This window comes from Monodelphis domestica, chromosome 2, assembly GCF_027887165.1.
Source record: "Monodelphis domestica isolate mMonDom1 chromosome 2, mMonDom1.pri, whole genome shotgun sequence".
NCBI lineage: Eukaryota > Metazoa > Chordata > Mammalia > Didelphimorphia > Didelphidae > Monodelphis > Monodelphis domestica.
The window spans coordinates 207183532-207210523 of record NC_077228.1 but is presented as its reverse complement, the minus strand read 5'-3'; the positions used below and the strand labels follow the sequence as shown (position 1 = coordinate 207210523).

At 36.6% G+C, this 26992-nt stretch overlaps 1 protein-coding gene across 18 annotated transcripts in view; it reads right to left on the bottom strand.

Annotated features, from left to right (window-relative positions):
• The window catches only part of EFCAB3 (EF-hand calcium binding domain 3), a 722802-nt gene that overhangs the window by 634950 nt on the left and 60860 nt on the right, over window positions 1-26992 (bottom strand). For all 18 annotated transcript variants that reach the window (XR_008916397.1, XR_008916396.1, XR_008916398.1 and 15 more), the window contains exons 17-25: window positions 25039-25122; window positions 22975-23112; window positions 20924-20995; window positions 16548-16712; window positions 14414-14485; window positions 12352-12495; window positions 6224-6295; window positions 4377-4517; window positions 1135-1206 (exon numbers count right to left, since the gene is read on the bottom strand). Coding sequence is in view for 15 of the 18 variants with exons in the window: in XM_056817026.1 (XP_056673004.1) it covers window positions 1135-1206; window positions 4377-4517; window positions 6224-6295; window positions 12352-12495; window positions 14414-14485; window positions 16548-16712; window positions 20924-20995; window positions 22975-23112; window positions 25039-25122 (960 nt within the window). In the remaining 3 variants the exon portion in view is untranslated. The remainder of the gene's footprint in view (window positions 1-1134; window positions 1207-4376; window positions 4518-6223; window positions 6296-12351; window positions 12496-14413; window positions 14486-16547; window positions 16713-20923; window positions 20996-22974; window positions 23113-25038; window positions 25123-26992) is intronic.

The window sequence follows — 26992 nt, the reverse complement described above, 5'->3', positions numbered from 1 at the left end:
TAAAGATGTAATCTTGTGGCTGATATCATACATATGAGATTTGCTCTTTTTATAATCTAACAAATAACAAATTCAGACTCTAAGATATTTCTGAAAATTAAAAAAATAATTTTATCAGAACAAAACTGTTACCTGCAACTTCCTGGTCATAAAACTGCTCTCTAAATTTTTAAAAATACTTTAATATATGACTATCACTAAACATTCATAATTCTAAGCTACATGGGATAAAAAGCTTTCAGAACAGCTAGCAGAAGAAATAAAAATCATGTGGAAACATGAAGAAGTACGTTGTCATGATCATCTCCAATCAAATGACATAATATATGTAAAACACTTTGAAAAGTCTATATAAATGCTGTTACTGTTGTTATTGTGATTGTCTCTATCATCCTCTCTGCTACTGAATGCTTCAAGAGACCCAACTGAAGATATATTTATGTCTTAAAACATCTTTAAAAAAAAAACACCTTTACCTTCCATCATGGAACTTATACTAAGTATTGGTTCTAATGCAAAAGAACAGAAAGCACTAGACAACTGGGGTTAAGTGACTTGTCCAGGATAATACAAATAGGATGTATCTGAAGCCAAATTTTAATTAATCCAGGGCCTCCTATATCCAGGTCTTGCTCTTTTATTCAGTGAGCCACCTAGCTGCCCCACTAAATTCAGTTTTTATGTCCTTGTCTTTCATTGTTGAAAGCAGTTGCTATGTGATTTGTTTCAGTGTTATTTTCTCCTATTTATGTGTTTTGCTTCCAGATTCTTATTTGTTTGCATCCTATACCTGTTGAATCAAATCACATTTATTTTGTACTCATTTATAAACTTATGGCATCATAGCATAGTGGTTATAGAGACAGCCCCAGAATTAGGAAGACTTCATTTCTAGTCTCTCCTCTTATCCATCGTGGCTTTGTGACTCCAGACAAGTGTCCCAGGGAATTTGCAGGCAATAAATTGTAATGTGGATGTGGTTCTGTGCTGGAAGAGGGCATTTTTCTCACTGGGAGTTCCCTGTTCCAAAGAAATCACAATTCTCATTCCAAAATATTAATTTAAAAATCATCTAAAGTTCTTTTGGAAAGAAATAGAAAATCTTTTTTAAAACAAACAAACCAAAAAACTTACCTGAAACTCTAGGAACCAACAGCACTTTGGATATGTCACTCATGAATTTGGGGAACTCTATCTTGCCTTGTTCTGTAATATGAAGCAAAATTCAGCTGTTTGAATGAACTGAATGATCAAACATTTAAATGCCTACTAGACAACAAGGAGATCAAGTCAGTCAATTCATAAATTAACTCTGACTATTCATTGGTAAGAAAAACACTGAAACTGAAACTTAAGTACTTTGGCTATATAATGAGGAAACAAGACTCATTGGAAAAGACTCTGATGTTGGGAAAGATTTAAAGGCAGAAGGAAAAGGGAATAGTAGAGAATAGGAAGGATAGATAGTTTGATGAAAGCAAAGAACATAAGCTTAGACAACAGGAGAGAGTGTAGGACAGAAGGGGTGGCATGCTATGGTACATGGGGTCACGAAGAGTCAAATACACATGAGCAACAACAAATATATTATACTAAGGGCTAGAAATACAAAGACAGAAGCAAAACTGTCCCTGTCCTCAAGGATTTTACTTTTCTCAGGGGAGACAACATGTACATATATTGCTTATATGATATTCAAAACAGATAAAGGTGATTTGGGAAGGGAAGAGTCCTAGTAGATGGGGAGAAAATTAAAGGCTTAGCACATAATTTGGCACTTAGTAGGCAGTTAAGGGCAGGTAGGTGGCAAAGTAGATAAGAGTAAAAAAAAAAGATATAAAGAGATAAAAAAAAATTTGAAAGGTAGATTGAAGTCAAGATGTGAAGAGCTTTAAATGTGCCTTCTGAAAATCACTTTGGCAGCTACAAGAATAAAGAACTGGATTAGGAAGGAGCTTGAGACAGAGAGACCAATTCAAAGGTTTCTGAAAAACTACTGCTGAGGATAAATGAGGATATGAGCAAAGGTGATGATTCTGAGGGAAAAGAGAAGAGACTGAGAGATGATGTAGAAATAGGAATGATAAGATTTGGCAGTTGACTGAACATGTATACTGAATAAAATCATGAAGTTGAGGATAATGCTGAGGCTGTTGGATGTGTCCTCAGTAGTGTTTGGGATAAGTTAAGGATAGATTGGGAAGAAATATGATGAGTTTTGAGTCTGAGATGCCATCTAATTTGAAATGTTAAAGGCAGTGTGATATGAGACTAGAGCTCAAGAGAGAGACCAAAGTCAAAAATTCACACCTGAGAGTCATCTAAATACAGCGATAACTAAATCCAAGGGAGTTGATGTACTATCCAGGTGAGCAAAAGTACACAGAAAAAAGAGAAAGGAGCCCATAGCAGTGCCTTGGAGTTATACTCCCATTTGGGAGTGAACAAAGAAGGAGGCACAGTGAGATGGGTAGAAGACCCAAGAGAGGAGTGTAACTATCCAAAGAGAGAGTAACCAAGAGACAGGGGTCAACAGTGTCAAATGCTATAGAAGGAGTCCAAAAGAATGAGGACTAAAAAATGGCCATAAGATTTAGCAATTAATATACCATTAATGTATTTGGAGAGAATAGTTTCTGTTCAGTGAAAAGGTAGGAAGTCTGCAAAAGATTGAGAATTGGAGAAGAGAAGAGAGGAAGTGAAGGCAGTGAATATAGACAATATTTTGTAGGAACTTGCCAAGAAATTGGGGAAAATATGGAACAATGTCTTGAGAGGATGCTAGTGTCTAATGAGTGTTTGGTTAAGGATGTTGGAGGCTTAGGTGCCTAAGCAGGCAACAGGGGAAGAACAAGTAAATAGAAAGAGATTAAAGATTAGAGAGTAGAGATGATCCGAAGGGAAATCTGCTATATAGAAATCTATCTTACCAAATAGGGAAGGTAGCAGATAGAAACAAAACAGACTTTTGAGGATGTAAAGGATAAAAAGAGAAGAATAAACACAAGAAAATATGAGTGAGGTGGCTCAGTCAATAAGAAATCTAGACCTGAAGACAAGAGATCTTGGGTTCAAACCTGACCTCAGACACTTCCAAGCTGTGTGACCCTGGGTAAACCACTTAACTCCTTTTGCCTAACCCTTATTGCTCTTCTCCCTTGGAACCCTATATTTAGTATCAATTCCAAGATAGAGGGTAAAGATTTAAAAAAAAAAAGAAGAAGAATGTGGGGAGATCTAAATGAACAGATGCAAAGTGAAGTGGGCAGAACCAGATCATTGTACTCAGTAACAGTAAAATTTCAGTGCTGATCTATTATGAAAGGCTCTTCTGTTCAAGACAAAGAATTCAAAAGGACTCACAATGAAAAAAGCTATCCACCTCAAGAGAAAGAGAACTGATGAAACCTGAGTGCAAACTGAAATATAGTTTTTTACTTTATTTTTCTTGCTTTTTTGTGATATGACTAATCTGGAAATATGTCTTGCATGATTTCACATGTATAATTGATAGCATATTGCTTGCCTTCTCAGTGGGTGGGAAGGGGCAATAAAGAGGAAGAGATTTTGGAACTCCAAATAAATTTTAATTTAAAAATGATTGGGGGAAGAGAGAGGGAGAAAGAGAAAGGGGCAGGGGGGAGAGAGAGGGAAGGAGAGGGAGGGAGACAAACATTTCAATATCAATGACCTGGAAATCTGGTTTATATCCTACTGAAAACAGGCTAAATGTAGTAAAATGTATCTGTTCGTCAACAGCATGCTTTTATACAATGTAGTGTTCAGGGTTTCATGATGAAGAATTAAAGAATACATATAACCAATTATACTATATTTTTTAATCCCTATTATATTTTGAATAAATTCCACTAGATCTCAAACTTTTTAACCAATATTCCTTCCCACTCACTTGAATGGAAACCTAGTTCTCCCCTAAGGACACTACACCTCTTACCACCCTTTTCACTCTCCCTACTCCCTAATGTCAAGTGAAGGAGGGGAATGCTGGCTTTCCCAAATTATTTCCAAAGAGTTATTTTATCATTATCCTGTCATAATGATTGTGTTGCCATTTTGTCCTCTGAACAGAATATGAGTTCTAAATTGTGTGATCGAGGCAAGCCAGAAAAGGCTGAAGTTCTCTCCTTCTGGCTTGCCTCTATCACAACTGTGAGAGCCCCCCCACCCCCACCCCACCCCCAGCAACTAGCACCCCGGTCTACTGTATCTAGAACAAATTTGTTATGTTGTTGCACTGGATGGTTCTAACATCCAATAAACTGCGTTTTGTGATATTCAAAACCCTCAGAATATAAAATCCCTTAAGAAAAGCTTCTCTTGCTCTTAAGGTTCACCAAAACATTCCAGGCACTCACCATTGGTAATATCTGGTAACATCTGTGTAAGCACCTCATTGGCTGCTTCAAGACCCCTTTCGGTCAATGACTCCTGGATTTCCTCAGTTTCAATAAGATCATCCTCAACATTTTCTAGGCCAGACACTGCTAGCTGCAAAGCTAACAACACATAACAAAAATCATTGGATAAATTGTTGTGTCAGTGGTAGAATTAGGGGCTGACATATGTCAAATATCTAAGAAATTGATTAAAAGATGAAAGATAAACATATTTCATTGGTCTGGAAACCTGATTTATACCCCTACTGAAAACGTTAAAGCTAGAGGTAGGGAAATGTTAACTATCATGGTGGGGTATAGCATGTTATTTTACATGTGACCCTTGAAGCATGTGTAAAGAAAGTTATAAATTTTAATTTATATTTTATATCTTATTTATTGTATTATAATTTATTATAAATCACATTGTTACTATTATGAAAAATATTATTGGGGGCAGCTCGGTGGCTCTGTGGTTTAAGAGTCAGGCCTAGAAACAGGAGATCTTGGGTTCAAATCTGGCCTCAGATACTTTCTACCTGTGTAACCCTGAGCAAGTCACTTAAACCTCACTATCCCTTACCAGTTCCCTGCCTTGAAATTAAATCACAGAACTGATTCTAAAAAAGGAAGGTAAGGGTTTAAAAAAAAGAAATAGATGAATAATACAAACATGTTTTGGCTCTCTTGGCATTGAGAGTAACATATTTTGCTCATAGTCACAAAGAAATTTCCAACCACTTGTTCTGCTCTCTTGAAATGGAGCACAATAATTTCCAAAATCTACAAATCCTGGGGAATCCAAGTCTATTAGAAAAGTAGAACCAATATTTTTCTAACTTTGAAGGAACCTTAAAAATAATTTATTACACTTCCAGATAGGAGAATCCAGGTCATCCTAATTCCCAGGCTAGGGTTCTTTCTAATGATATCTGGGGGCTTTTTTTCTCACAAGACTAAAAATATTTATAATCCATATAAATTCACTTCAAAAAGTAGTTTTAGGGCTACAGGAGGGGCGGGAAAAGGGGAAGGAGGAAAAGAAAATTATTTTTATAACCAAGGAACAATGTTTGAAATTTAAAAAAATTTTTTCTAAAGTAGTTTATGGGGCAGATGTGGATAGAGAGCCAGATTTAAAACCAAGAGGCTCTAGGTTCAAATTTGACCTCAGATATTTCCTTAGCTGTGTGGCCCTGTGTAAGTCACAACCTCAATTGCTTAGTGCTTACCACTCTTCTGCCTTGAAACCAATTTAACATCTATTCTAAGACAGAAGGTAAGGGTTTTAAAAAACAAAACAAAACAAAACAAACAAAAAAGGTAGTTCTATTGCCTTGCCATGAAAAATTCAATGAAAGCTAGAAAAAACAAGTACAGTTTTTTCAAACTCTGTTTAAGACTTCCTCACCCCATGTTAGGGAAATCTTTGGAGAGAACACTTAGGAAGTTGTTTTCTGGGTTTCAAAGTATAACTTATATATTGTTCTCTTTGGAATATAGTTATGATTCCAAGCTCCTGTGTTAGGTTATCTGTTCTTCTGTGACTTGGGTTAAATGGGAGATTCCCAAAACAATTCTAAACTTTTATCCCTGTTATCAACATTTGCTGATGCTGCTAACTCTGAAATTCCTTCCCCTGGTCAAAATCATGACCATACTTCAGGGATCAGCTGAAATGTTACCTCTGTCATGAAGGCTTGTTTGATATCCACCCAAAAAGATGAAAAAGTACACAATTGGGATAATACACTGACTCTTTTTAAGTGGACATTTCATGGTGAACTTATCCAATAATTTTTCTTCAAACTGCAGTCTTTACTTACCTATGGAATCAGCAAACTGTTGAGTCTGAGTTAAACCGTTAATGAAATCTTTCAGCCATATATCTCCATTCTCTGTAAGTACAAAATCAAAGGTATTGATATTCAAACATAGACCTTTCTCAGAATCTGCTTCCTATTAACTGCTATCTAGATCTGCCTCTTCCATTTAATATTTCTGATGTTTATTATTTTCCAAACCCCAGAAAAAAACTTCATCTTTATTAAAATTAAAAATAAAGAAACAGGGGCTATAATCTCAGTTTTGTGTCATGCGTTGGTTTTCTCAGATGAAAAGATGCCTTCTAATTATCTCCCTTTCAGTAACTTTTTGTGACAACACTGAAAAGTTTAGGCATTATTTTGGGGAAGTGGATTTAACTTCTTGGGGTAGGGAAAAAGTGAGCACTTTAAAGTGATTATTGTTATATTAATTATTATCAATAATATTCATTAGTTATTATGTTATATATTTCTTGTCCTCGTTTGGGGTCTCTTTTAATTTCTTCATTGTAGTATACTCATTGAGTGATTGTCCAGTCTTCCCTAGAAGATCAACTCTCAAAGCAGCTCATTCCACTTTGGCACAGAATGCCTAAACTTTGCCTCTTTCTTCTGTGTGGTAACTCTGCACACACACATCTTGCCCCCTATGTTTTCTCTTCTCCAAACTTCATTCTTATTTTCCTTACCCAGTCTTCTTATGACAAGAACTAAAACTCCATCATAATCTTGGTTGTCCTACTCTAAACCCTCTCTAGCTTAGTCCTTCTTAAAACAGGTTATATCTCCATCTAAACACTACTTCAAATAAGATCTGCTGAGGACATAGTACAAGGACACAAAGTCCTCACTATTCCTAGAAACTATGCCTATTCTAATGTAGCCCAATATCAAATTAGCTATTTTGGCTGCCAAGTTACACCACTGACAATTACTGAGTTTGCATTCCACTAAAACCTTCATGTCTTTTTTTCCAAGACCACTCTTGTTTAAACTTTTTTTTTTTAATCATATCTATCTAAACTTTCTGTCATAGGTTGGGTCAAGTTCATTTTTCATGCCTAAGTGAACCTGAGTATAATACATTACATTAGCTTCTTTTGAATTTTATCTAACTGGATGAGGCACAGTGTCCTAGTTTGTCAAGATCTTTGTGGATCCTGGCTCTATTTCTAGGACTCCAGCTATCCAATCTAGTTTTGTGCTGTCTGCAACTCTGACAAACATACCATTTATGCCTCTAACCAAATAACTAGTAAAAATGTCATAAGGATTAGCTTGAAGGACTCCAAAAAGAGCTCTTGCCATGATGACACTGAACCATTAATAACTATTTTTGGGTCCTACCATCTAACCAATTCTGAATCTACCTAAGTGCATTATTATCTAGTCCACAAATTTCCATCTTCTCCAAATGAAATACTTTTTCAAATACTATGTTAAGGCCAAACTGAACTAGATCCACAATATTCCCTTCATCAATTAGTTTAATAATTCTGTCCAAAAAAATGCTGCCTGGCATGATTTGTTCTTGATATCAACCTGCTCTTTGTAATCACTCTTCCCTTCTTCAGATATTCATCAACCAAATCTTTAATGATACATACTAGAATTTTCCAAAGAATGGAAGTCAAATTCTCTGGCCTGTATAGTTGCAATTTCTGTTCATTTCTTTTCTTTTTTGAAAATTGGGAAGCTAGTCCTTCTCCAGTCTTGTGATATTTTGCCATCATTGTCTATGATCATTAAAATATGACAATAAATCATTATATCCTCCAGTTCTTTCAGGACCTGAGCATAGATATAGGTCATCTGGACCAGGTAACTTGAATCCACCAAAGGCTAACCAGGTGCTTTCTTAATACCTCATGACATGAATGCTTTGACATTTCTGCCAGGTCATTTACAGTGTATGTGTAGGGGTGGGGATCATTCTCCTCGGTAGAGAAAAAAGCAAAGTAAAACTTAAACAATTCTGCTTACTCTTTTGTGTTATTTATCATCATCCCATATATACCAGAAACAGAGATACAATCCTTTCCTTTATGCTTCTCTTTCTCATATGGGGATAGAAAACTTTTTGTTGTTGTTATCTTTAGTTTCTCTTAGCAGTCTCAGCTCATTCTGGGCTTTAGCATTACTGACACTATTCTTAAAGGACCATGCCACACATCATCTGTTAACCTGGGTTTTCTTGGACCCTTTGTAATTTTAAAATTAAAATTGGGTTGGTAAGTTCACAATTTGTCTTCAGACAAATTCGATTTTTCACCTTATTGGAATTCTTCCCCTTATCATCAAAATTTCCTTCTTGAGCATATCCCATATCTGCTAGCTGATTTCCCTGATAGCATTTGTAAACCATTAGTTCCTCCCTATTCTTTCCTCTGAACTATTTGAAGTCTACTTTCTTAAACTCTAGGGCACATATCAGACTATACCCATGACAATCAAGAAGTCATTATCTGGGGGCAGCTAGTTGACTCAGTGGATTGAGAGTCAAGCCTAGAGATGGAAGGTCCTAGGTTCAAGTTTGACCTCAGATGCTCCCTAGCTGTGTGACCCTGATCAAGTCACTGAACTCCTATTGCCCAGCCTTACCTCTCTTCTTTCTTGGAATCAATGCATAGTATTGATCATTAGTTACTCTGCTCTTGACAGAGAGCTTCAGGGAGATGTCTGGATAACTGAATTCCTGAGTCACTACCATATCATCATTTCCTCTGTGGCAGCATTGTGATCCATTTACCAAATTCTTCAACTATCTCCTCTTTTTGTCTGTAGTAAACTCCAATGACAAAATCATTTGTTCTTCCTTTCATTGACAAATACTCTCCACTGTGCTTCCTTGCTCTGGTTTCTGGTTTTCCTCATTTGAGTATATATTCTCAACATACACTGCTACCCCACCTCCCTTTTTATCTCTCCTCTTTCTTTTCTAACATTTTGTTTTTCTAATTCCAGGTAAAAACAATTTTTAATTTTTTTATTTAATTTTGAGTTTTAAAACTTTTCCCAATCTTCTCTTCTTTCTGAAAGGGCAAGCAATTTGATATAGACTATATATATCTGCAGTCATGTAAAATATATTTCTATCTGACTCATGTTGTAAAAGAAAATAAATGCTTGTTGACAGTTTTAGATAGATATTACTTAACATTTTAAGGAAAGCTCCATTTATTCTGATGCTTTCCAGGGTTAACAGGAATAAATGTTGTATTTTGCCAAAAGCTCTTTTGGTATTTATTGAGATCCTTCAAATGATTTTTGTTGCTTTTGTACTGATACGGTCAGTTATGCTGATAGCTTTCCTAATATTGAAACAGACTTGAATTCCTGGCATAAATCCCACCTAATCATAGCATTATGATCTTTATGATAAACTGCAGTAATATCCTGCTACCGCTGATGAACTGCCTCCAATTATTCTGAACTGAACTCCAATTCCTACCATCACCTCTTTCCTGCCAACCTCCTAAGTGGTCCTGGGATGGAAAATCATTTTCACCCCAAACTTTGGGGTGTTATTAGCACTGTTATTAGCACTCCATTTCTGACCAAGGGTTTGTCATCCTTATATCTTAAGCACTAGTTTCAAAGTCTAAATCTCATTCTCAAGCACCCTATTCTTAACCAGCTGTTCACTTCCTACATTAATTTCTCACTTTCATATCGTTTGCCTTCAAAAGGCAGCAGTAAGAAAACACGTCCTGAGCTCCCAGGGTCTTTAGTTCCTTGCCCAAGTCTTCCTAATTGTTGGCAGTATTTTTACCTTTCTTCTGACACATGTGAACAACCAGAAATGAACCATCAGTTTTGAGAAGCTTTGGAAGATTCTCTTTAATGTCTTGGGTACGTGCTCCAGAAAAAGGACAGACTTCTCCTTCTCTCTACTCTTGTTACCAGGTCAACAAATATCTGCCCTGGGACCCCTAGGCAGGTAATCACCACTCATTGCTATTTTTCATGCCCTCTTTTCATTCTAATTAGATAATTTCTCATTTTATATTAAGGCAGCTAGGTGGTACAATGAGTAGAACACTAGTTCAGGAGTCAGGAAGCCTGATTTCAAATCTGGTCTCAGATGCTTCCTAGCTGTGTGTATTGAGGAAGTCAGTTTACCTTTGTCTCAGTTTCCTCAACTGTAAAATGGAGATAATGATGACCCAGGGTTGTTATGAGAATCAAGTGATATAATTTGCTTAGCTCAGCCTAGTAAAATGCTTAGCACAGTGCATGGCATACAGTAAGTGCTATATAAATATTTGCTATGTTTTATTATTATTAATAATACTTTTTTGTTTCTGATTTATGACTCTTTGGAAGACAGGCAGCCTTGTTTCTCTTCAGAACACTCAGCTGCCACCTCTTCAGGAAGAACACCTGAATTAGTATTGTTGTTCAGTCATTGTTCAGTCATTTCTGACCCTTCCTGACCCTATTTGGGACTTTCTCGGTGAAGATACTGAAGGGGTTTGTCATTTCCTTCTCCAATTCATTTTAGAGATGAGGAAACTTAGGTAAACAGGGGCAAGTGACTTGCCCAGGGTGACATAGCTAGAAATTATCTGAGGCCAGATCTGAATTTAAAAAGATAAGTCTTCTTGACTTCAGGCCCAACACCCTATACTGCACCACCTAGCTTCCCCCTAGCTATTTGTTATTATTAATATCTATCTTGTTCTGATCTATCATTCTTTGGGAGATAGGAAGTTATTTCTGCGAAGAGCATTCTGCTACCACCTCTTCAAAAAGAACACTAATTTTAGAGCCCTTTTCCTGCCCTCTTTCCTCTGGGTAGCACTCTTCCAAGCCTATATTCTGACAAAAATCTAGTCTCCCCTTCTCCAATCGAGATCACTTTCTCCCTCAACTAAAGCTACATTTCTATTTCTTTTGGGAACACCTTCATTGTTCTGACTACTCTGAATATAGAAAGGCATACTTAGACTCCCTTTACCTTCTCCTCCAGGAGAGAGATAATTCTACAGTTAGAACACAGTAACAATCATCTGACTGGACCAGGATAAGGAAACTGAGACAAACGTGGTTAAGTGACTTGCTCTCTGGGTCACACAGCAAGTGTCTGAAGGTCAGATTGAAAGTCATGAAAATGAGTCTAGTCCTTTTACAATTTCCTTAGTTGTCCTGAAGCTTCCTCCTTTTTCAACCCAGAAAAAGAATCTGGGCCATTATTCACTCATGCCTAGATATTATTACCAATCAAACTTTCTTCATTTTCCCTAAACTTTTATCAAAGTCCTTCTTCCCAAATTCTGATTCTGTATGTATGCTACTATGAATCTTTGCTGACCTTAACTGTTCTAGATCACCTCCATGCTTTCTTTCTCCTTAAAAAATCTCAAATCCTCCCACAATTTTCTCCTTTAGTAAATGAATTCAAGGATGGTGTCTATCATCTATAAGTCATGGGGCTATTCTACCTCCTTTCCTCAAGGAATTCAATATTTAGATCACAGTTGCCCTAACCTCCTTCTCTCTTGCCTGAATACCAAGAGACTTCAACAAATATATGCTGATGTTCCCTCAAGCAATCTAATTTTCCATTCTTCAGTCTCATCATTTGTCTAGGTTTTTATGACTACTCTCTTCTGGTTCTTCTACTTGTCCAACAGCTCTTTCTAAATTTCCTTTGCTAGACCATCATCCATAACATTTACTGTAATTGTGAATATACACTAAGACTCATAATTTCTCATTTTATTTAAAATACAGTTTAAGTAACATCTTTGGTACAGAACTTTTCCTGATATCCACCAACTGCTGGTATTATCCTTCTTCTAAAACTATCTTGTATATATTTGTGTTTATTCACTTGATGTTTATACTATATATGTATATATGTATATGCTCTGTGTGTATATATGTATTTATATAGGTGCTTCTTTTTCCCATTAGAATGAAAGTTCCTTGGAATAGGAATTGTTTCTTTCTTTGTACTTGCATAATCAGTGATTAGCAAGGTGGATTGAATGAGTGATTGATTTGGAGTCCTCACATTAAAGAAATTACAGATCCATCAAAATACCAAAATGAACCTTATAAAGTATCATCCCAATAGTTTCCTATAAATAAATAATAAAGAACCCCACTCTAAGAATGCTCACCATCAGTGGGACAAGATTCAAAGATTCTATCCAAGGTTTCCTTCGGTATATTGATATTCACGTTAGCCAGGGCATTCAACAGATCAGGAATACTAACCTTGCCTTTTTCTAAATGTGTAAGCATCTTCATGCCCTTTTCAAAGGCTACACAGAGAAAGCAAACAAACAAAATATCCTTTGATGATTAGAGATGTCCATGTAAAGTATACAAGATAATTTTTTTATTTCTCTATTTTATATGAAGCTTGCAACAGGTGAATTACTATGCTAATAAATACTTTAAGAACAAAATTGTGGGCCAATATAGAGGGCAGTATACAAAATCTAAAAAAAAAACAATATAAAACTGACAACAATATAAATGAAAAGAACAGCAATAAAAACTAAACATGGAGTGATTATAATTAATAAGTTTGATCTCAGAGAAAAGATAAGAAAATATAACTCAGGACTTTTGCCTAAAGATGTTGATGGAAAAAGTCATAGAGAAGCCCATTTTCCTCCCAAAAACCCTAGAAAATAACTGAAAAGGACCCCAAAAAGAACAAAATCAGGAAAAAATAGAAGCCCTTCTATCCATTGGAGAACTAGAACAAAAAACTGGTAGAAGCAAGGAAAGGAGACTTAGATGGGAAAATCATCCAGTGCTCTTCTGAAGAAAAGATTGTGTAAGCTGATATGAATACTAGTGGGAGACCTCAAGTCAAATCCAAGCCCTGATTTGTCAGAACAGAAATGGAACTAGAGCCAGTCCAGTAGGTTACTATATAGGAAGACAGGGATGGTTGTCCACTCCTCAAAACATGAGGAGCCACAACATGAGGAAAGGAGTCAACTCAGCATCTGGGTACCAATGCATATAGGAAACTTGAGATAAGTATATTTTCCAATATCCAACTAGGCCCTCTCAGAGTTGCAGTAGGGGATGGATTAACAAGATTCTTATCAGAAATTCAGTTCACTGAAATTTCTGGAGGGTACAAGGAAGCAAAATTTGGGATTCCTCTTCTAAGGAAAGAATTATCTCCATCTTCTGTCTTCATGGGACCATTTCAAGGGGGTAAGAAGTGATTGAAAACCCATAGGAATATTTGGGATATCAGAAAAATGGCTAAATGACTGATATGTGCCATTTGGTTGCAATGGGATGCCTGGGAGCTTTGAACAAAAAGTGTGGAAAGAGAGTCAGTGGCTGAAGTCAGTGTGCTTATTGAAGCTTTAGTACCTGGTGATATATTTTGAATGTGAACTGAAAAGTGAAAAAGAAAGATTAATCTTAATTAACTAAATTAATTAATTAAAATTAATCCAAAATAATATAATTTTGGAGAGGCCTAAGAAAGTCAAGTAGACTACATGTAGGACAGAACTTGATGCCATGGTAATGTTTCACATAACATCTGACAGGTAAAAGTATAGCAACTCTGCACAGAGTGTGAGAGCAGTTAGAACTGAAATGTCTTTGGCAGTAGGTTTAAGAATAGGTCCACAAGGGAAAAAGTGAAAGAGGGTAAGAACAGAAGCTAGGAGCCTTTGAGGCAAGAGGGCTCACCATAAACTCCCTTCCTTTGTATTGACATTGTGGCTAGTACTTGGGAATAGGTCTTGAACCTGGTTGCTAGCTCTCCCATATACAATATATAAATTAGTAAGAAAGGCTAGGAAGACCAGGTTTTTTCTTATAACCTTGATCTGAATTATGGACAATAAGTTTTGCTTTGAGCTTCCATTTTGAACAGAGATTACCAAAGGCAGCAATGGATGGTCAAATATTTTGAATGATTCCTCATAATTCACTTTAACAGGGTTTGGTCTAGACAAATAACCTCTTCCGTTCACCCACTATCCCTTAAGTTAGAAGCTTTCAGCAGGTATCACTTTTCTCCTGCGCAAGTGGAAAGGCAGAAATCAAAGAGAAATCAACCACTCACTCCAGTGATTGGTGACACATGTTATAAATTAGGATTCTTGATCCTGGCCCAATTTAAATGGCAATGATATATCCATTACCCAGTTTTCCCCCCTTTCATTTGGTACATTTTCTATATTATGGACATATTACCATCTTTCACAGGAAAGTCCTTGCTCCGAGCCAAGATATTCATAAACATGTTGAATTTCATTATGTCCATATCTGGAAGGTAAATTTGAGGTTACTAAAAGAAGGACTGATGTGCAAATATTACCAGGCATATAATAAACTTAAAAATTATTATATAGAGGGAAAGAGAATATGACAGAATGGACAGAAGACAGGCTCTGTAATCAAGGAAACCTCATTCAAATTCTACTTTTGATATACCCTGGTTATGTAACCATAGACAAGTCACTTATATTCTTATTGGCCCTAGGAGACTCTCTAAGATTCTCTAAATTCTAGATGAGTTGCTAATCTGTGTTTTAAATTTTTTCTTCTCATGCTAATAAAAATCACAGGTCCAGCAAAGATATGTAATATTTAATTGTGAAACTTTTAAAGACTGTATCAAGCTAAAAAGTGGCAGTGTGATTAGTATAAGGAACTCAAATTGCTTACTGCTACAAAAGCCCACTGCTTTAATATCAATTTTTCTTCTACTGATAATTCATAGCTATAAATCATGATCTTGGAATGATTAGAATTATGTGTAGTATGAAGGAGGGGAGGATGGGATGATCAGGGACTGCCAATCAAATGATTTTCCTCTAGACCAGTAGAAAACACCCTACCCAGCAGGAAACATGCCCTGTAGTCAGAGAAGGAAATAGAATGAATTCTGGAAGTCTATTTAAAAAACCAGCTATGGAAGAACTCAGCTTTTTGGAGAGAATCATTCTTTACCTTTTGTTAGGAGAGGGAATGTTTCTCTTCTCCCTTCTCCTATGACGTCTTGAAGCCCAAGCTAGAAGATTATAAGCATATCACCATCTTTCACAGGCTATTCACCTAGGAGGAGCCAGCACACTCCATAGGGACAGGCTCAGGGACCCTAGTGGACATGCCCATCGGGGGAAGCAATGTGAGGATACCATTAGAAGAAAAAGGATATTGAGGCTCTCTGCAGCATGAGAAGCATGAGTCACCTTGGTCACATATATTCTCTACTTATATACCAACCCCAGTTTTATGGGGTAAATATTTTGTAGATGCCATTCTTACAATATTAGTTCAGTAAATACCTCTGCTTTGAGTTAATTGTGTCTTCTGAGTAACTATTAACCACAAAAGAACTCAAGTGGAGATTTATGAACTAGAGTTTTTAGGACCCACAAAGTACTATGAAACTACTCCCTACTGTCACCCACAGGACCTGTGTAATTCTTCTTATAAGGTTATTATTTAGCCCTAAGACCCTAAGAGAATGTGAAAGTAACTATAGCATCTAGGAAATTAGATCCGCTTGTGGGAAAGCAGAATGGAGTGAATTAGGCAGCTCAGAGAAGGAATGGATTATTGACAGGCTTTGATGAGAAGCATGAGGTTCTTCCATAGTGCAGGTTTTGCCTATATTTACTGTATAACTCTCAATGGTATCCCTTTTGTTGTATTTCACTTATAACAGCCCTCTGAGACTAGTACTACTATTCCGGTTTTACAAAAGTGAGATTAGATGGTTTCCCCAAGGTTTTATGACTCCCAGAAATCAGATGTAGAATTCAAATCCAGGTCTCTTCTGACTCCAAACCCAGCATTCTATTTGCTATATCATGTTGCTTCCTGAAGAATGACTCCAGGACATGTATTACTGATGGCTATGAAGATAATGTATATTATTTTATTCTTTGACAAATTTTTTAAATTGCCTTTAGGAGCCCCAGAACTCCTCAAACTTCCCTGACAGGAGTAAAAGGGAAGAAAGATGATAGCACATCCCTTCTAGAAATGACACTACTCCTATATGAAATACTATAGATGTTAAACAACCACATAAATCCACTAGAGGCTATAAGGACAATTTTGGTTTTCCTTTGGTCTGGTGGCCACTTATATAAGAATTTTGTGATACTTCAATAACAACAACCACCTCAAATGGGGTACAAGAAAGAGTTGTCTCATTCCAAATCTTCTCTATATTGAACAATTTTAGAGCAAATGCTGAGAAGTACTGCTGAGAAGTAGCATTTGGCAAAGTAGTCCAAAACCCTTGGGAGGAAATGGCCTCACTTTAGTACTTCTTTGCCCATCATAAAAATTGGTTAGCAATTCATCAACTCACCTTTAAGAGGATGAGAACCAGTTATATCCTCGATTTCTTGACTAGATAACTTCTTTCCCCTCAATTCTGGAGGTAAATTTTTCTCACGTATTTGTGAATATACATCTTCTACATGGTGAGGAACTGTTTTATCTTCATCCATTTGAGTGACGAGCTCTTTCAGTGCTACCAACAAAATTAAAATAATTCAGAATGAGCTATTTCACTTATGGGCTATATAAAATTTAATAACAACAACTTTTCTCCTAGAAAAAACAAATGCTTCACTAGTTAAACTTTGCACCAATTGAGGCATGATTAATTCAATTCTTAACAAGTAAGAAGTTTTAAATGTCTTTGTGAATTTTTAAGTTCTTCCTTACAATAAGGAGACTATACCAAGAGGTGGAAAATCGCTTTTCTGAGCTGAATACTCTTACAAGAAGGATTCCTTCAATGTCTTTTCAGTTTCTAGCAATAGCAACTCTTTTACATTAAACTCTGCCCCTGGGATCCTAGACACTGACAGGTAAACTTTATACCTTATTTTGCCCAGAACCAGCATACCAGATCATTTTGAACCAGCTCTAAACCAGGCTGTCTGTAATCTAGCTATCCTCCTGTGACCCCTCCCACTGGAACTTGTACTCTATCCTGGGATCCAGGGTTCTGATAGAACAAAAAGAGAGAGTATTAAGCAGGTAAAGGTAGGTAACAGTATCAAATACTGCAGAGAGATTATGAGGGAAGAAGATTATGGACAGTCCTCAGATTTGGTAAAGAAGTTAAATTTTTTGGAGCTTTTAAAAGAGTAGCTTCAGGGGGCAGCTGGGTAGCTCAGTGGATTGAGAGCCAGGCCTAGAGATGGGAGGTCCTAGATTCAAATATGGCCTCAGACACTTTCCAACTGTGTGACCCTGGGCAAGTCACTTGACCCCCATTGCCTAGCCCTTACCACTCTTCTGTGGACAGAAGGTAGGGGTTTAAAGAAAAAAAAAAGAGTAGCTTCAATTAAGTAATAACATCAAAAACCAGATTGCAAATAGTTCAGATGAGAGTGAGAGAATAAATGAAGGCAATGAGTGGATAGGATTTTTGTCTAAGAAAAGGAGTAAAGTCATAGAGTGATAGCTTGAGGTCATGGCAGCATCTAGCAAGGGCTTGTTTGTAGGTAGCAGGGAGAAACCAGTAAATAGGGAGAGATCAATGATTAGAGACAGAGGATGACTGAGGGGGTAAATCTGCAAAAGAAATCAGAAGGGGCTAGTGATTAATATTGTCCAATCTGTCCCTATTGACCTTGGAAAGAAGAGTCAATGGGGTATTATATTAACATGTTGTGAGATATAGTGAAGGCAAGAAAGAAAACATGGTGAATGGACTTTAATCTGTAAAGGAGGAGAAAAAACTATCAGCTGTCAAGTTGGAGAAAAGGATATTTTGGAGAATTGAGGAACATTAAAGGTTTGGAGGAGTCAGGACTAGAAAATTTGTCTGTCTAGATTGCCACGTCTAGAGATGGGAGGTCCTGGGTTCAAACATGGTCTCAGACGCTTCCTAACTGTGTGACCCTGGGCAAGTCACTTAACTCCTACTGCCTAGCCCTTACTGCTCTTCTGCCTTGGAATCATACATAGTGTTGATTCTAAGACAGAAGGTAAAAGTTTTTAAAAAATACATAGATAAACTAGGGAAGGTTTAGAGGGGGGGCTATCAAGAAGATGAAGAAGCTAGAGATTATACTTTATTAATTAATTAATCACAAATATTTATTGAGCCCCTACTCTGCTAGGTGTTGGGCATACAAAGACAAAAATTAAATTCTCCCTGCACTTGTTGAGATCCATTGAAGGAACCCATAATATTTAATCTGGAAAAGATTTAGGAGTGGGGGTGGAGAAGGAAGAATGGAACATAGTTGTGTCTTTAAAATTTTAAAAGACTGCCATGTGAAAGAAGAATTTCACTTGGTTTTGTAGAGCTTAGAGAAATGGCTAGAAGATACAAAGAGGAAGATATACATGCTTGGTGCAAGGAAAAACTTTCAATCAATTACAGCTAATCCAGGATGGAAAGGACTAGCATGGGGAGACACAGATTTCCTCCCCCACTGGAATTCAAGCAATGGTTCAAGGTTTGTCTTTAGCCATATAGTTGGAAGGGGGTGATTCCTATTCTGATACAACATGCCCTCTAAGATTCCAATAACTCTAAAGTTCTGATTCTTTGGCCATGTAAATTTCTATTCCCATTCAAATATACAGTACAATATGATATAATTTTTCATCTAAACAGAACAAAACTAGCTTTGTTGTATTTAGATATTGTGTTCTTTTGACATTTATTCTTAACTATGACAGCTGAGAAACTAGTGAATTAGGGCTTGGATTTTAATATCATTTTTCTATAATTAGGGACTTAAAAATGAAACAATAAATTAAAAAATTATTAAGCATTTATTATGCGCCAGGCATTGTGCTAAGTGTTGAGGATACAACGAAAGATAAAAACAGCCCCTGCTTTCAAAGCACTCACATTCTAATGGTGCCCTGACTATAACCACAAGGCATTTAAAATTCAATATAAAATTGAACTTGTTATCTTTTCCCCCCCAAACCACTCTTCTTCTGAAGTTCCATATTCCTAGTGAAGGTAGCAGAATCCTTCTAGTCACTCAGGTTCAAAGCCTCAGTGTCATCCTTGAATCCTAACTCTCCCCCTCCCCATAAATCTAATAAGTTACCAAATATTGTCAATTTTACCTCCACAACTTCCACATCTCCCCCCCTTTTCTCTCTACTCACTCATTCAACCACCACTCTAGCCTGTGACCACTCTAGCCTGTGAACTCATTTCTTCTCATCTAAACATTAGCCTCCCAAATTATCTCTCTGCCTCAAAATCCTCTCCAATCTTCCCTCCACAAAGCTGCCACAATAATCTTCCTAGAGTACAGGTCTGACCATGTCACTACTCCCTTACTCAATAACTCAAATGGCTCACTAGTACCCCTAGCATATCAAATGCTAAATTCTCTATTGACCCTTGTCTTACCTTTCCTTCTTTCATTACTCATTTTCCCCCATCATATACAGATCTAGTTAAAGTGACCTTTCTTATTTATACATAACACTCTATTTCCCATCACCATAACTTTCTACTGGTGGTCCTCTTCACCTCCCTGCCCTACCCTGCCACCCACACACACATGTAGAATCCATCCTTACCTGTCCCTCTTAAAATTCTTAAATTCTTTCAAAGCTCAACCTAAGTGCTAGTTTTCTTGATTCCCCCAAGTTACTCATAAATTCCACTCCAGAATTTATCTTTTAATTATTTTGCATATACCTTCATGTATACTTTGACTCCCTTTGCTAAATTACAAAACTTCTCAAGAGCAGGAGTTACAATCATATTTGGCTTTGGGTGCCCCTAAGTATCTAGCACATAGTAGGCGCTTGGCAAATGATTGTTGATCAATTGAATATGAAATTGAGTTTTTTGAACTTAAGTATAAAATCTCACACTTATTCCCATTTAATTTCACTTAATTAGATTTGGCCCAAAACCTCATCCCCCTGGGATCTTGACTGTCATCCAAAAAATTAACAATTTCTCCTAGAATGATGCCATCTTCCAATTTGATAAGCAAGTCATTTATGCCTTCATCCATGATGAATTAAACATTAAATAACACAGAGCTAAGAACAAATCCTTGCAACAATTAACAAGAGACTTAATTTCAAAGAAATATCAATGACTCTTCTTTAGACATGGCTCTTCAGCCAATTCTAAATCCATCTAACTATATTATCATCTATTCCACATCCATTTTTCTAGTTGTTCATTCATTCATCTAATCAGCATTTAAGCAAATACTGTGTACAGTGTAGAAAAACATTAGTAATTGATATTTATATAGTTGTTTAAAGTTTGCAATGCACTTCTTTATAAACTCTTACCTTCTGTCTTATAATTAATATTGTGTATTGGTTCCAAAGTGGAAGAGTGGTAAGGGCCAGCCAATGGAGGTTAAATGGATTCAGGGTCACATAGCTAAGAAGTGTCAGAGACCATTTTTGAACCCAGGACTTCCCATTTCTAGGCCCAGCTCTCAAATCTACAGAGCCAACCTAGCTGCCCTGGCAATGCACTTTTCATTTGATTCTTACAATAACTCTGTGAGGTTAATATGACAGGTACATTAGCCTCCTCATTTGACAGAAAAAGAAACTGAGGCTCAAGGCAGGGAAAATGAGTTTTTCATAATCACACAGCTAGTTAAGTGTCTAAAGTGAGACTCAAACCCAGGACATGTTGACTCATATCGAGTCCAACACTCTCCCTTTATATCACTCTGGCTACTGGCTTGGAACCCTACCATGATCAACTCTTACCCAAACAAGTAGAGAAGTTCTCAGTGTTCCTTAAAGATGATACAACTTCTTTAACATCTATCATTTCACTATCTGCAAGGAAAAAAGAGAAAGACTGAGACAGAGCAAAACTCACAGACAATGCATTTATTGATTCATTTATTGATCATTAAAAGAGAAGTTTAATTATTTTTTAGTTTTTTAAGTGCTTGAAATTCATTTTACTGCTATTCCCAACAGTCCTGGAAAGTAGCTCTGCCATTCCAGATTCCAGTTACAAGTAAATGGAAGTTCAAAAAACTTGAGCGAATGAGGTCAGCAGATTATACCCAGAAAATGGTATATTATTACTCAAACACCTGAACTTCTAAACTTTTATTATCTCTATTCCAAGTTATTATTAGTTTAGCTAATGGATGATTTTGTTTGGAGTAACAGAGAGTCAGTCCTGATGTCAGCAAGAGTTGACTATGACACGTATTGGTTATGTGATCCTCATAAGCCATTTAGCTTCTCAAGGGTCTAGGCAGTTAACTCTCTAAAACTCTTAAGTCGCAGAGATGATGGTGCTGCCTAACATGATAGAAGGAATTTTCTTACTCAGGGATTTCCTATACCAATGAGTAACCCTGACTTCAAGTCTGATGTATTTACATAAAAAATTCTCGACCACTCGTTGATCGAGAGAATGCCTGCATGAGGGGCATAGTTGACATGAAAGCTTTGGAAGCAGAGCCATTCTTCTTCCTTCTTTGTTTTTAGGGACCACACATTCAGTTTCAGATTCTCTTCAGGGAGAAATCACAGAGAAAAAGAACAAACTTTGGATGACAACATGTAGAGGAAATCCAACTCTTCAATAGTCCTTGATTTCTAGTTTTTCTCCCTAGAGAGAATTTCCCTTTGACTAATAATGAGATATATCATTTCTAGTGGGAAATCCTATTCACTCTGTGTATTGTCTGGCATATTGTAATCTTTATAATCTCTTGCGTAAATGGGTTTACTTGCTATTTACTACTTGTAGTAATCTGTGAAACTTGAATCTTATAGGAAGGAAGCAAGGCTGTGATTATAAAATTGGGATACTCCTTCCTCTTTAAGGAAATATCACTAGTTTAGGAGAATTATTGTTTATATGTTCAAGTCACTCTTTTCTTGTCTATCCCTTAAAGAGAAAGAGGTACCCCCCGCTTATGTTCAAAGGCTTAGTTCCGTCCTACCAAATGCTAGTTGCACAAAAGATCATTACAAATAATCAATAGTAAGTAAACCTATTTATCTAAGAAGAGAGCAAACAGATCTCAGAGAAGTTATACAGATTATCATACAGTATACAGAGTGAATGAGCTCTCCCACTAAGTGTGATATAACCCAACTCAAGTAAGAGAGAAGGTCCTCATATCACTTGAGGGAAAACTCTCCAAAACCTCTAGAGAGATAAGTTAGAAATCAGGGGTATGTCGAGGGGTCCACTAGGTTCACATCTTGCCTCAGACATCATACTGTCTGTGTGGGCAAGTCACTTGATGCCTCAACATTCCAGACAGTCTCTAAGACCTAGAAGTTCCAGAGAAAATCCCAACCTGCTTTGATAAGGGAAGCTCCCTCATCTAGGAGTTCCCCAGATCAACCAAAATCATAGATCCAGTTCCTATCCCCAATCCTAAGAAATAAGGAATATGATACTTCAGAGAAATATGGGAACAACTACACAAATCAATATAAAGTAGCACCAAAAGAATAATATCTACAGTGATTCCAATGATGTAGATCAAAAGACCACCAAAGAAAGCCAAACTCTAAGTAATTATAATAACCAGTTGATCTTAGGAAAAGGATAATGAATGAAGCACATCTCTCTCCTCTCAATAGGGAGATATGGAATTAGAGGGGGAGAACACTACATATATTGTCAGACAAGGTCACTTAATAGGTTATTTTTGCTTAACTGTTTCAGTTATAAGGATGCTGGGAAGAAAGAAAAGGAGGCTTATATCAGGGGATTATTTATATTAAAAAATAAAAGCATAAATAAAAAATAATTAAAATTATAAAAATAAAATACTCACCACTAGAAGAAAGTATGTTTTCCAATGTTTCTTTAGACAAAACAATCCCAATACTCTTCAAGACATGATCCAGATCCTTCTTGGGTACCATTTTATCAACTGCAATCTTACTTAAGGCAAGGATATTATCAGGTATCCCTAGAAGCAAATATATGTCAATTATTTGGGAGATTACTTCAAATTTACTTAAAAAAAAAGGAGAGTGTTCCTCAAACCACTTGGGCTGATAAGTGGCAGTCCTGGCTGGTCACCACATCCTATAGCCAAAGGAGAAAAGAAAGTCAAACTAAGCATGAAGTTTATTCCAATAAACATAATATTCAAGAACCGAAGCTTATTTATGCTAGTGTTTCCTCTGGTAACAAAAATGAACCAATTGATAGTAAACTCTTGTTCTTTTAATGAAATAAGATTAAAACCTTTGTTTTCTTTGACCCTGCTGAGAAAAAAAAAAAGATTTAATTCAAACCTAAATTAAGATCCCTTGTGAATGTGGGCAAGAGCACTGAACACAAGGCCTAAAAATACCTTCAAATAAACTTACCTAAGCCTTAAAATAACTTCAGATGCATCTGCAATGTTTTAGATGTTGTTATCTGTATACAATTGACTTATCCTTGTAAGATTTTTGGCTCTATCACTCTCTATGTAATTCTGGTAGAGTTTAATTGCCCCATGATATGTTGAAGGTGTGTTAAAAGGGCTAGTCCTGAACAAAATGGTTCAGTAAGAAAAGTTTGGGAATTTCCCATTTCCTTCTTCAGCATTTCCATCATTCTTTGGGGTGCCTTGCTCTAAAAACTTCTTGATGTAGAAAGCTAGTCACCTCCAGCTAATAAACTAACAGGTCACATCATTTCATCATAACAGTGGCACATTCCTGCCACTGACCAAGACTTGTTCTCCACTCTGCAATGGCCCAAATTCTGGGCCTATCCTTTTTTGCCTTATGAAAAGTTGCTTGCTTTGAATTATAGCCATTCCTTCAGGATATTACTCTTTGTTTCCCAACTAATATGATCAAATAGCCTTTGTGCACATAGTATTGATACTGTCACTCAATACAGTTAGCAAAGAATTATTCTTTAAAAGAACTATCAACTCTTTAAGAGTTGGAAGGAAACTTCAAGAGAGCATCCAGTTCAACCTGCAGCCAAATAAAAAACCTCTCTGCAGCATCCCTGACAAGTGGTCATCTAGAATCTGCTTGAAGAACTCCAGAGAAGAGAAACCAGTATTTCTCAATGTAGTCTATACTACCTCTAGGCAGCTCTAATTGTTAACGTTTTTCATTATATTTTCTATAAATCAACCTTTGAAATTCCATCCATTGTTCTTAGTTTTGCTCTCATGACCAATAAAAACAAGTTTAATCCCACTCTTCAACATGAGAGTCAAATATCAGAGAAAAGCTATTGTATCCTACCTGAATCTTTTCCTCTCCAAACTAAATAACTGCCTATTCCTTCTTTAGCCAACTGATCAGTTATAACTTTCTGAAACAAACAGCTTTCTGTGAGGTCCTTTTGCCTAAAATTATGCTTTCTTGTAATATTTTTTAAAATAGTATGTGTTTACAACGTGCTTTTTTTGTGCTTTGCAAACATCTGTTATTCTTAAAGAAACCAGTATAAGGGATAGGCTCCTAAATGAAGCAATCCAAAGGATTATGGGAAAATTAATGCCAAATCCTGAACCACAGGAGAAGGTTTTGAGTCTAAGACTTGAGAATCTGTAGAAGGTCTTCACCTCTAAGGAATTCAGAGAATCAATAGCTGAAGGTCTAGTGGAGGTAGAAAGAAAGTAATCATGTGAACTACTATTCTCAAAATTAATTCAATATTAAACACATAGCTTCTCTAAGGAAAGGACTTTCTTATTTTTAATGAAAAAAAAAAGTAAGATTCCCATTCAAGAATTCTGTGAGCCACAGATAAATTCTGTTGTTCTATATTCATTTGCATTCCTAACATAAGTTGAATGAAAATATTGGCTCCATAATACCCCAAGTTTCTAAATAATAAAAGTGAAATTCCATTTGATCACAATCAATCCAGTTCTTACCTTTCAGTTTCGGTTTTGGTTCCACTGATTCTTGTATTCCTTCTAGAGCCTCAAAGAACTTGTCAAACTCAATTTTTCCCTCTTCTGCAAAGTAAAATATTTTGGATACAAAATGTTTTGAATACATTAGTCTTGCTAAATAAAGATCAGGCTATACTGAAGACATTATAAATTATTACTGGTTTTTATGCCATTAATGATCAGCAAAGTTAGTCAACAAAACCAATGAACTTTTTTCAAATTTCACACAACCAAAGAATACTACTACTAATAGCTAACATTTATAAGCCTTAATATTTGCAAAACACTTTTCACATATTATCTGTTTTTGTGGGATGGCTGCAATATCAAATATGGCATGTGAGAATAAGTAACAAAAGAAAAGGAAAAAAACATTCATTCTCCAACCAAATTGAATTATACTTCTGGAACAAGATTTGGAGAGACAGAAAGCCAGGAATCCAGGTGTGACCTATAACCATTTGAGAAATTTCCTGGATAGAAGAGTTTTAGCAACTTGGACAAAGGAAGCTATGAAATCTCCTTGCTTTCATTATCTTAATAATAAGAAAGAAAAATTTTCCTAATAATCAGGAAAATGTAAATCAAGACAATTTTATGTTATCTCTCATTAGAATGGCAAAAATTGCAAAGCAATTCATTGTTGATACACTGTAGGCACTCTAAAATAATGTTGACAGGACAACTGGTACAAACATTATAGAGAATAATATGACAATATGCCAGAAGAGTCACAAAGAAATCGACAAGTCAGTGTGCACTTACTATGTGCTAGGCAAAGTCCAGACCTTTTGAGTCAACAATTCCTACTTCTAGGATTGATCCCAAAATAGCATTATGGAAAAGTAAAAATATATTTATTATTCATAGATGCTTGTTTTGTAATAGAAAAATAAGAGGAACCCCTATCTTCCAACTATTGTATATCAGCCATATTGTATATTAAAGTCATAAATATAATGAATGTGAAGTAAATGAGTAAATATGGAAAACCTATATGAATTAACAGAAAGTGAAGCCATTGAAACTAGAACTGCATTCACATTGACAAATAAATTATTGAAAAGAAAAAATAGGAAAAAATAAAAGGAGATGAAAAAAATAGAACGGAGAGACAGGGGGAGAATAATGAAGAGGAGGAATAAGAAGTAGTAAAGATGAGGAAATGGAACTTCAGATACATATGAAAAGAAAAATTGAAAGCATCTTCTTTGCTTGTTTGCCATATCAATTCATCTGTTTAAATACAAGATGATTATTAATTCTATATATGTTTTTAAATAGAAATAATCAACTTCTGGTCAAGATGGCGGCTTGGAGGCAGCAATAGTTCAGACCTCTGAAAACCCTTCCTTACAGATCATAAACTGAATGTTCCTAGGGGACTGAAATTCAAACTTAACAACAGGACAGGGCCAGGAAACCCTCCTTCTAGACTCAGATCAAAAGGTATGCCCCCCCCACCCAAAGCCAGAATCCTAGATCATTCAGGTCTAAGGGGAAGGCAGAAGGAAGGTCCCAGGACCCCAACCCCCCCAATCCAGAGAGCTGAGCCCACGGCATCAGCGGGAACCTCAGCACCAGCAAAAGGGCCTCAGGGCCAGCTGTTCTGAAGGGCACACCTTGAAAGCAACCTAAGCCAGTCTCGGGGGAGTCCAACACATATGGCAGGGAAACAGAGAGAGACAGGGGGCTCTATCTGAGTCTCACTGGAGGTTTTTGCTTTGGGGCACATCCAGGCCAACCCAGCTGAAACTAATCCCATCAGGAGCCCTCAAAGCTCAGGGAGGCCAGGACCCCTCCCCCCCTTAGAGTACAGGGTCTTCTGAAAGGACGGAAACCGCCAGGCTTGAAAAGGGGTTGCTCCAAAGGGCATACCTTGAAAGTAACCTGGGCCAGTCTCTGGGCATCCAACACATATGGCAGGGAAACA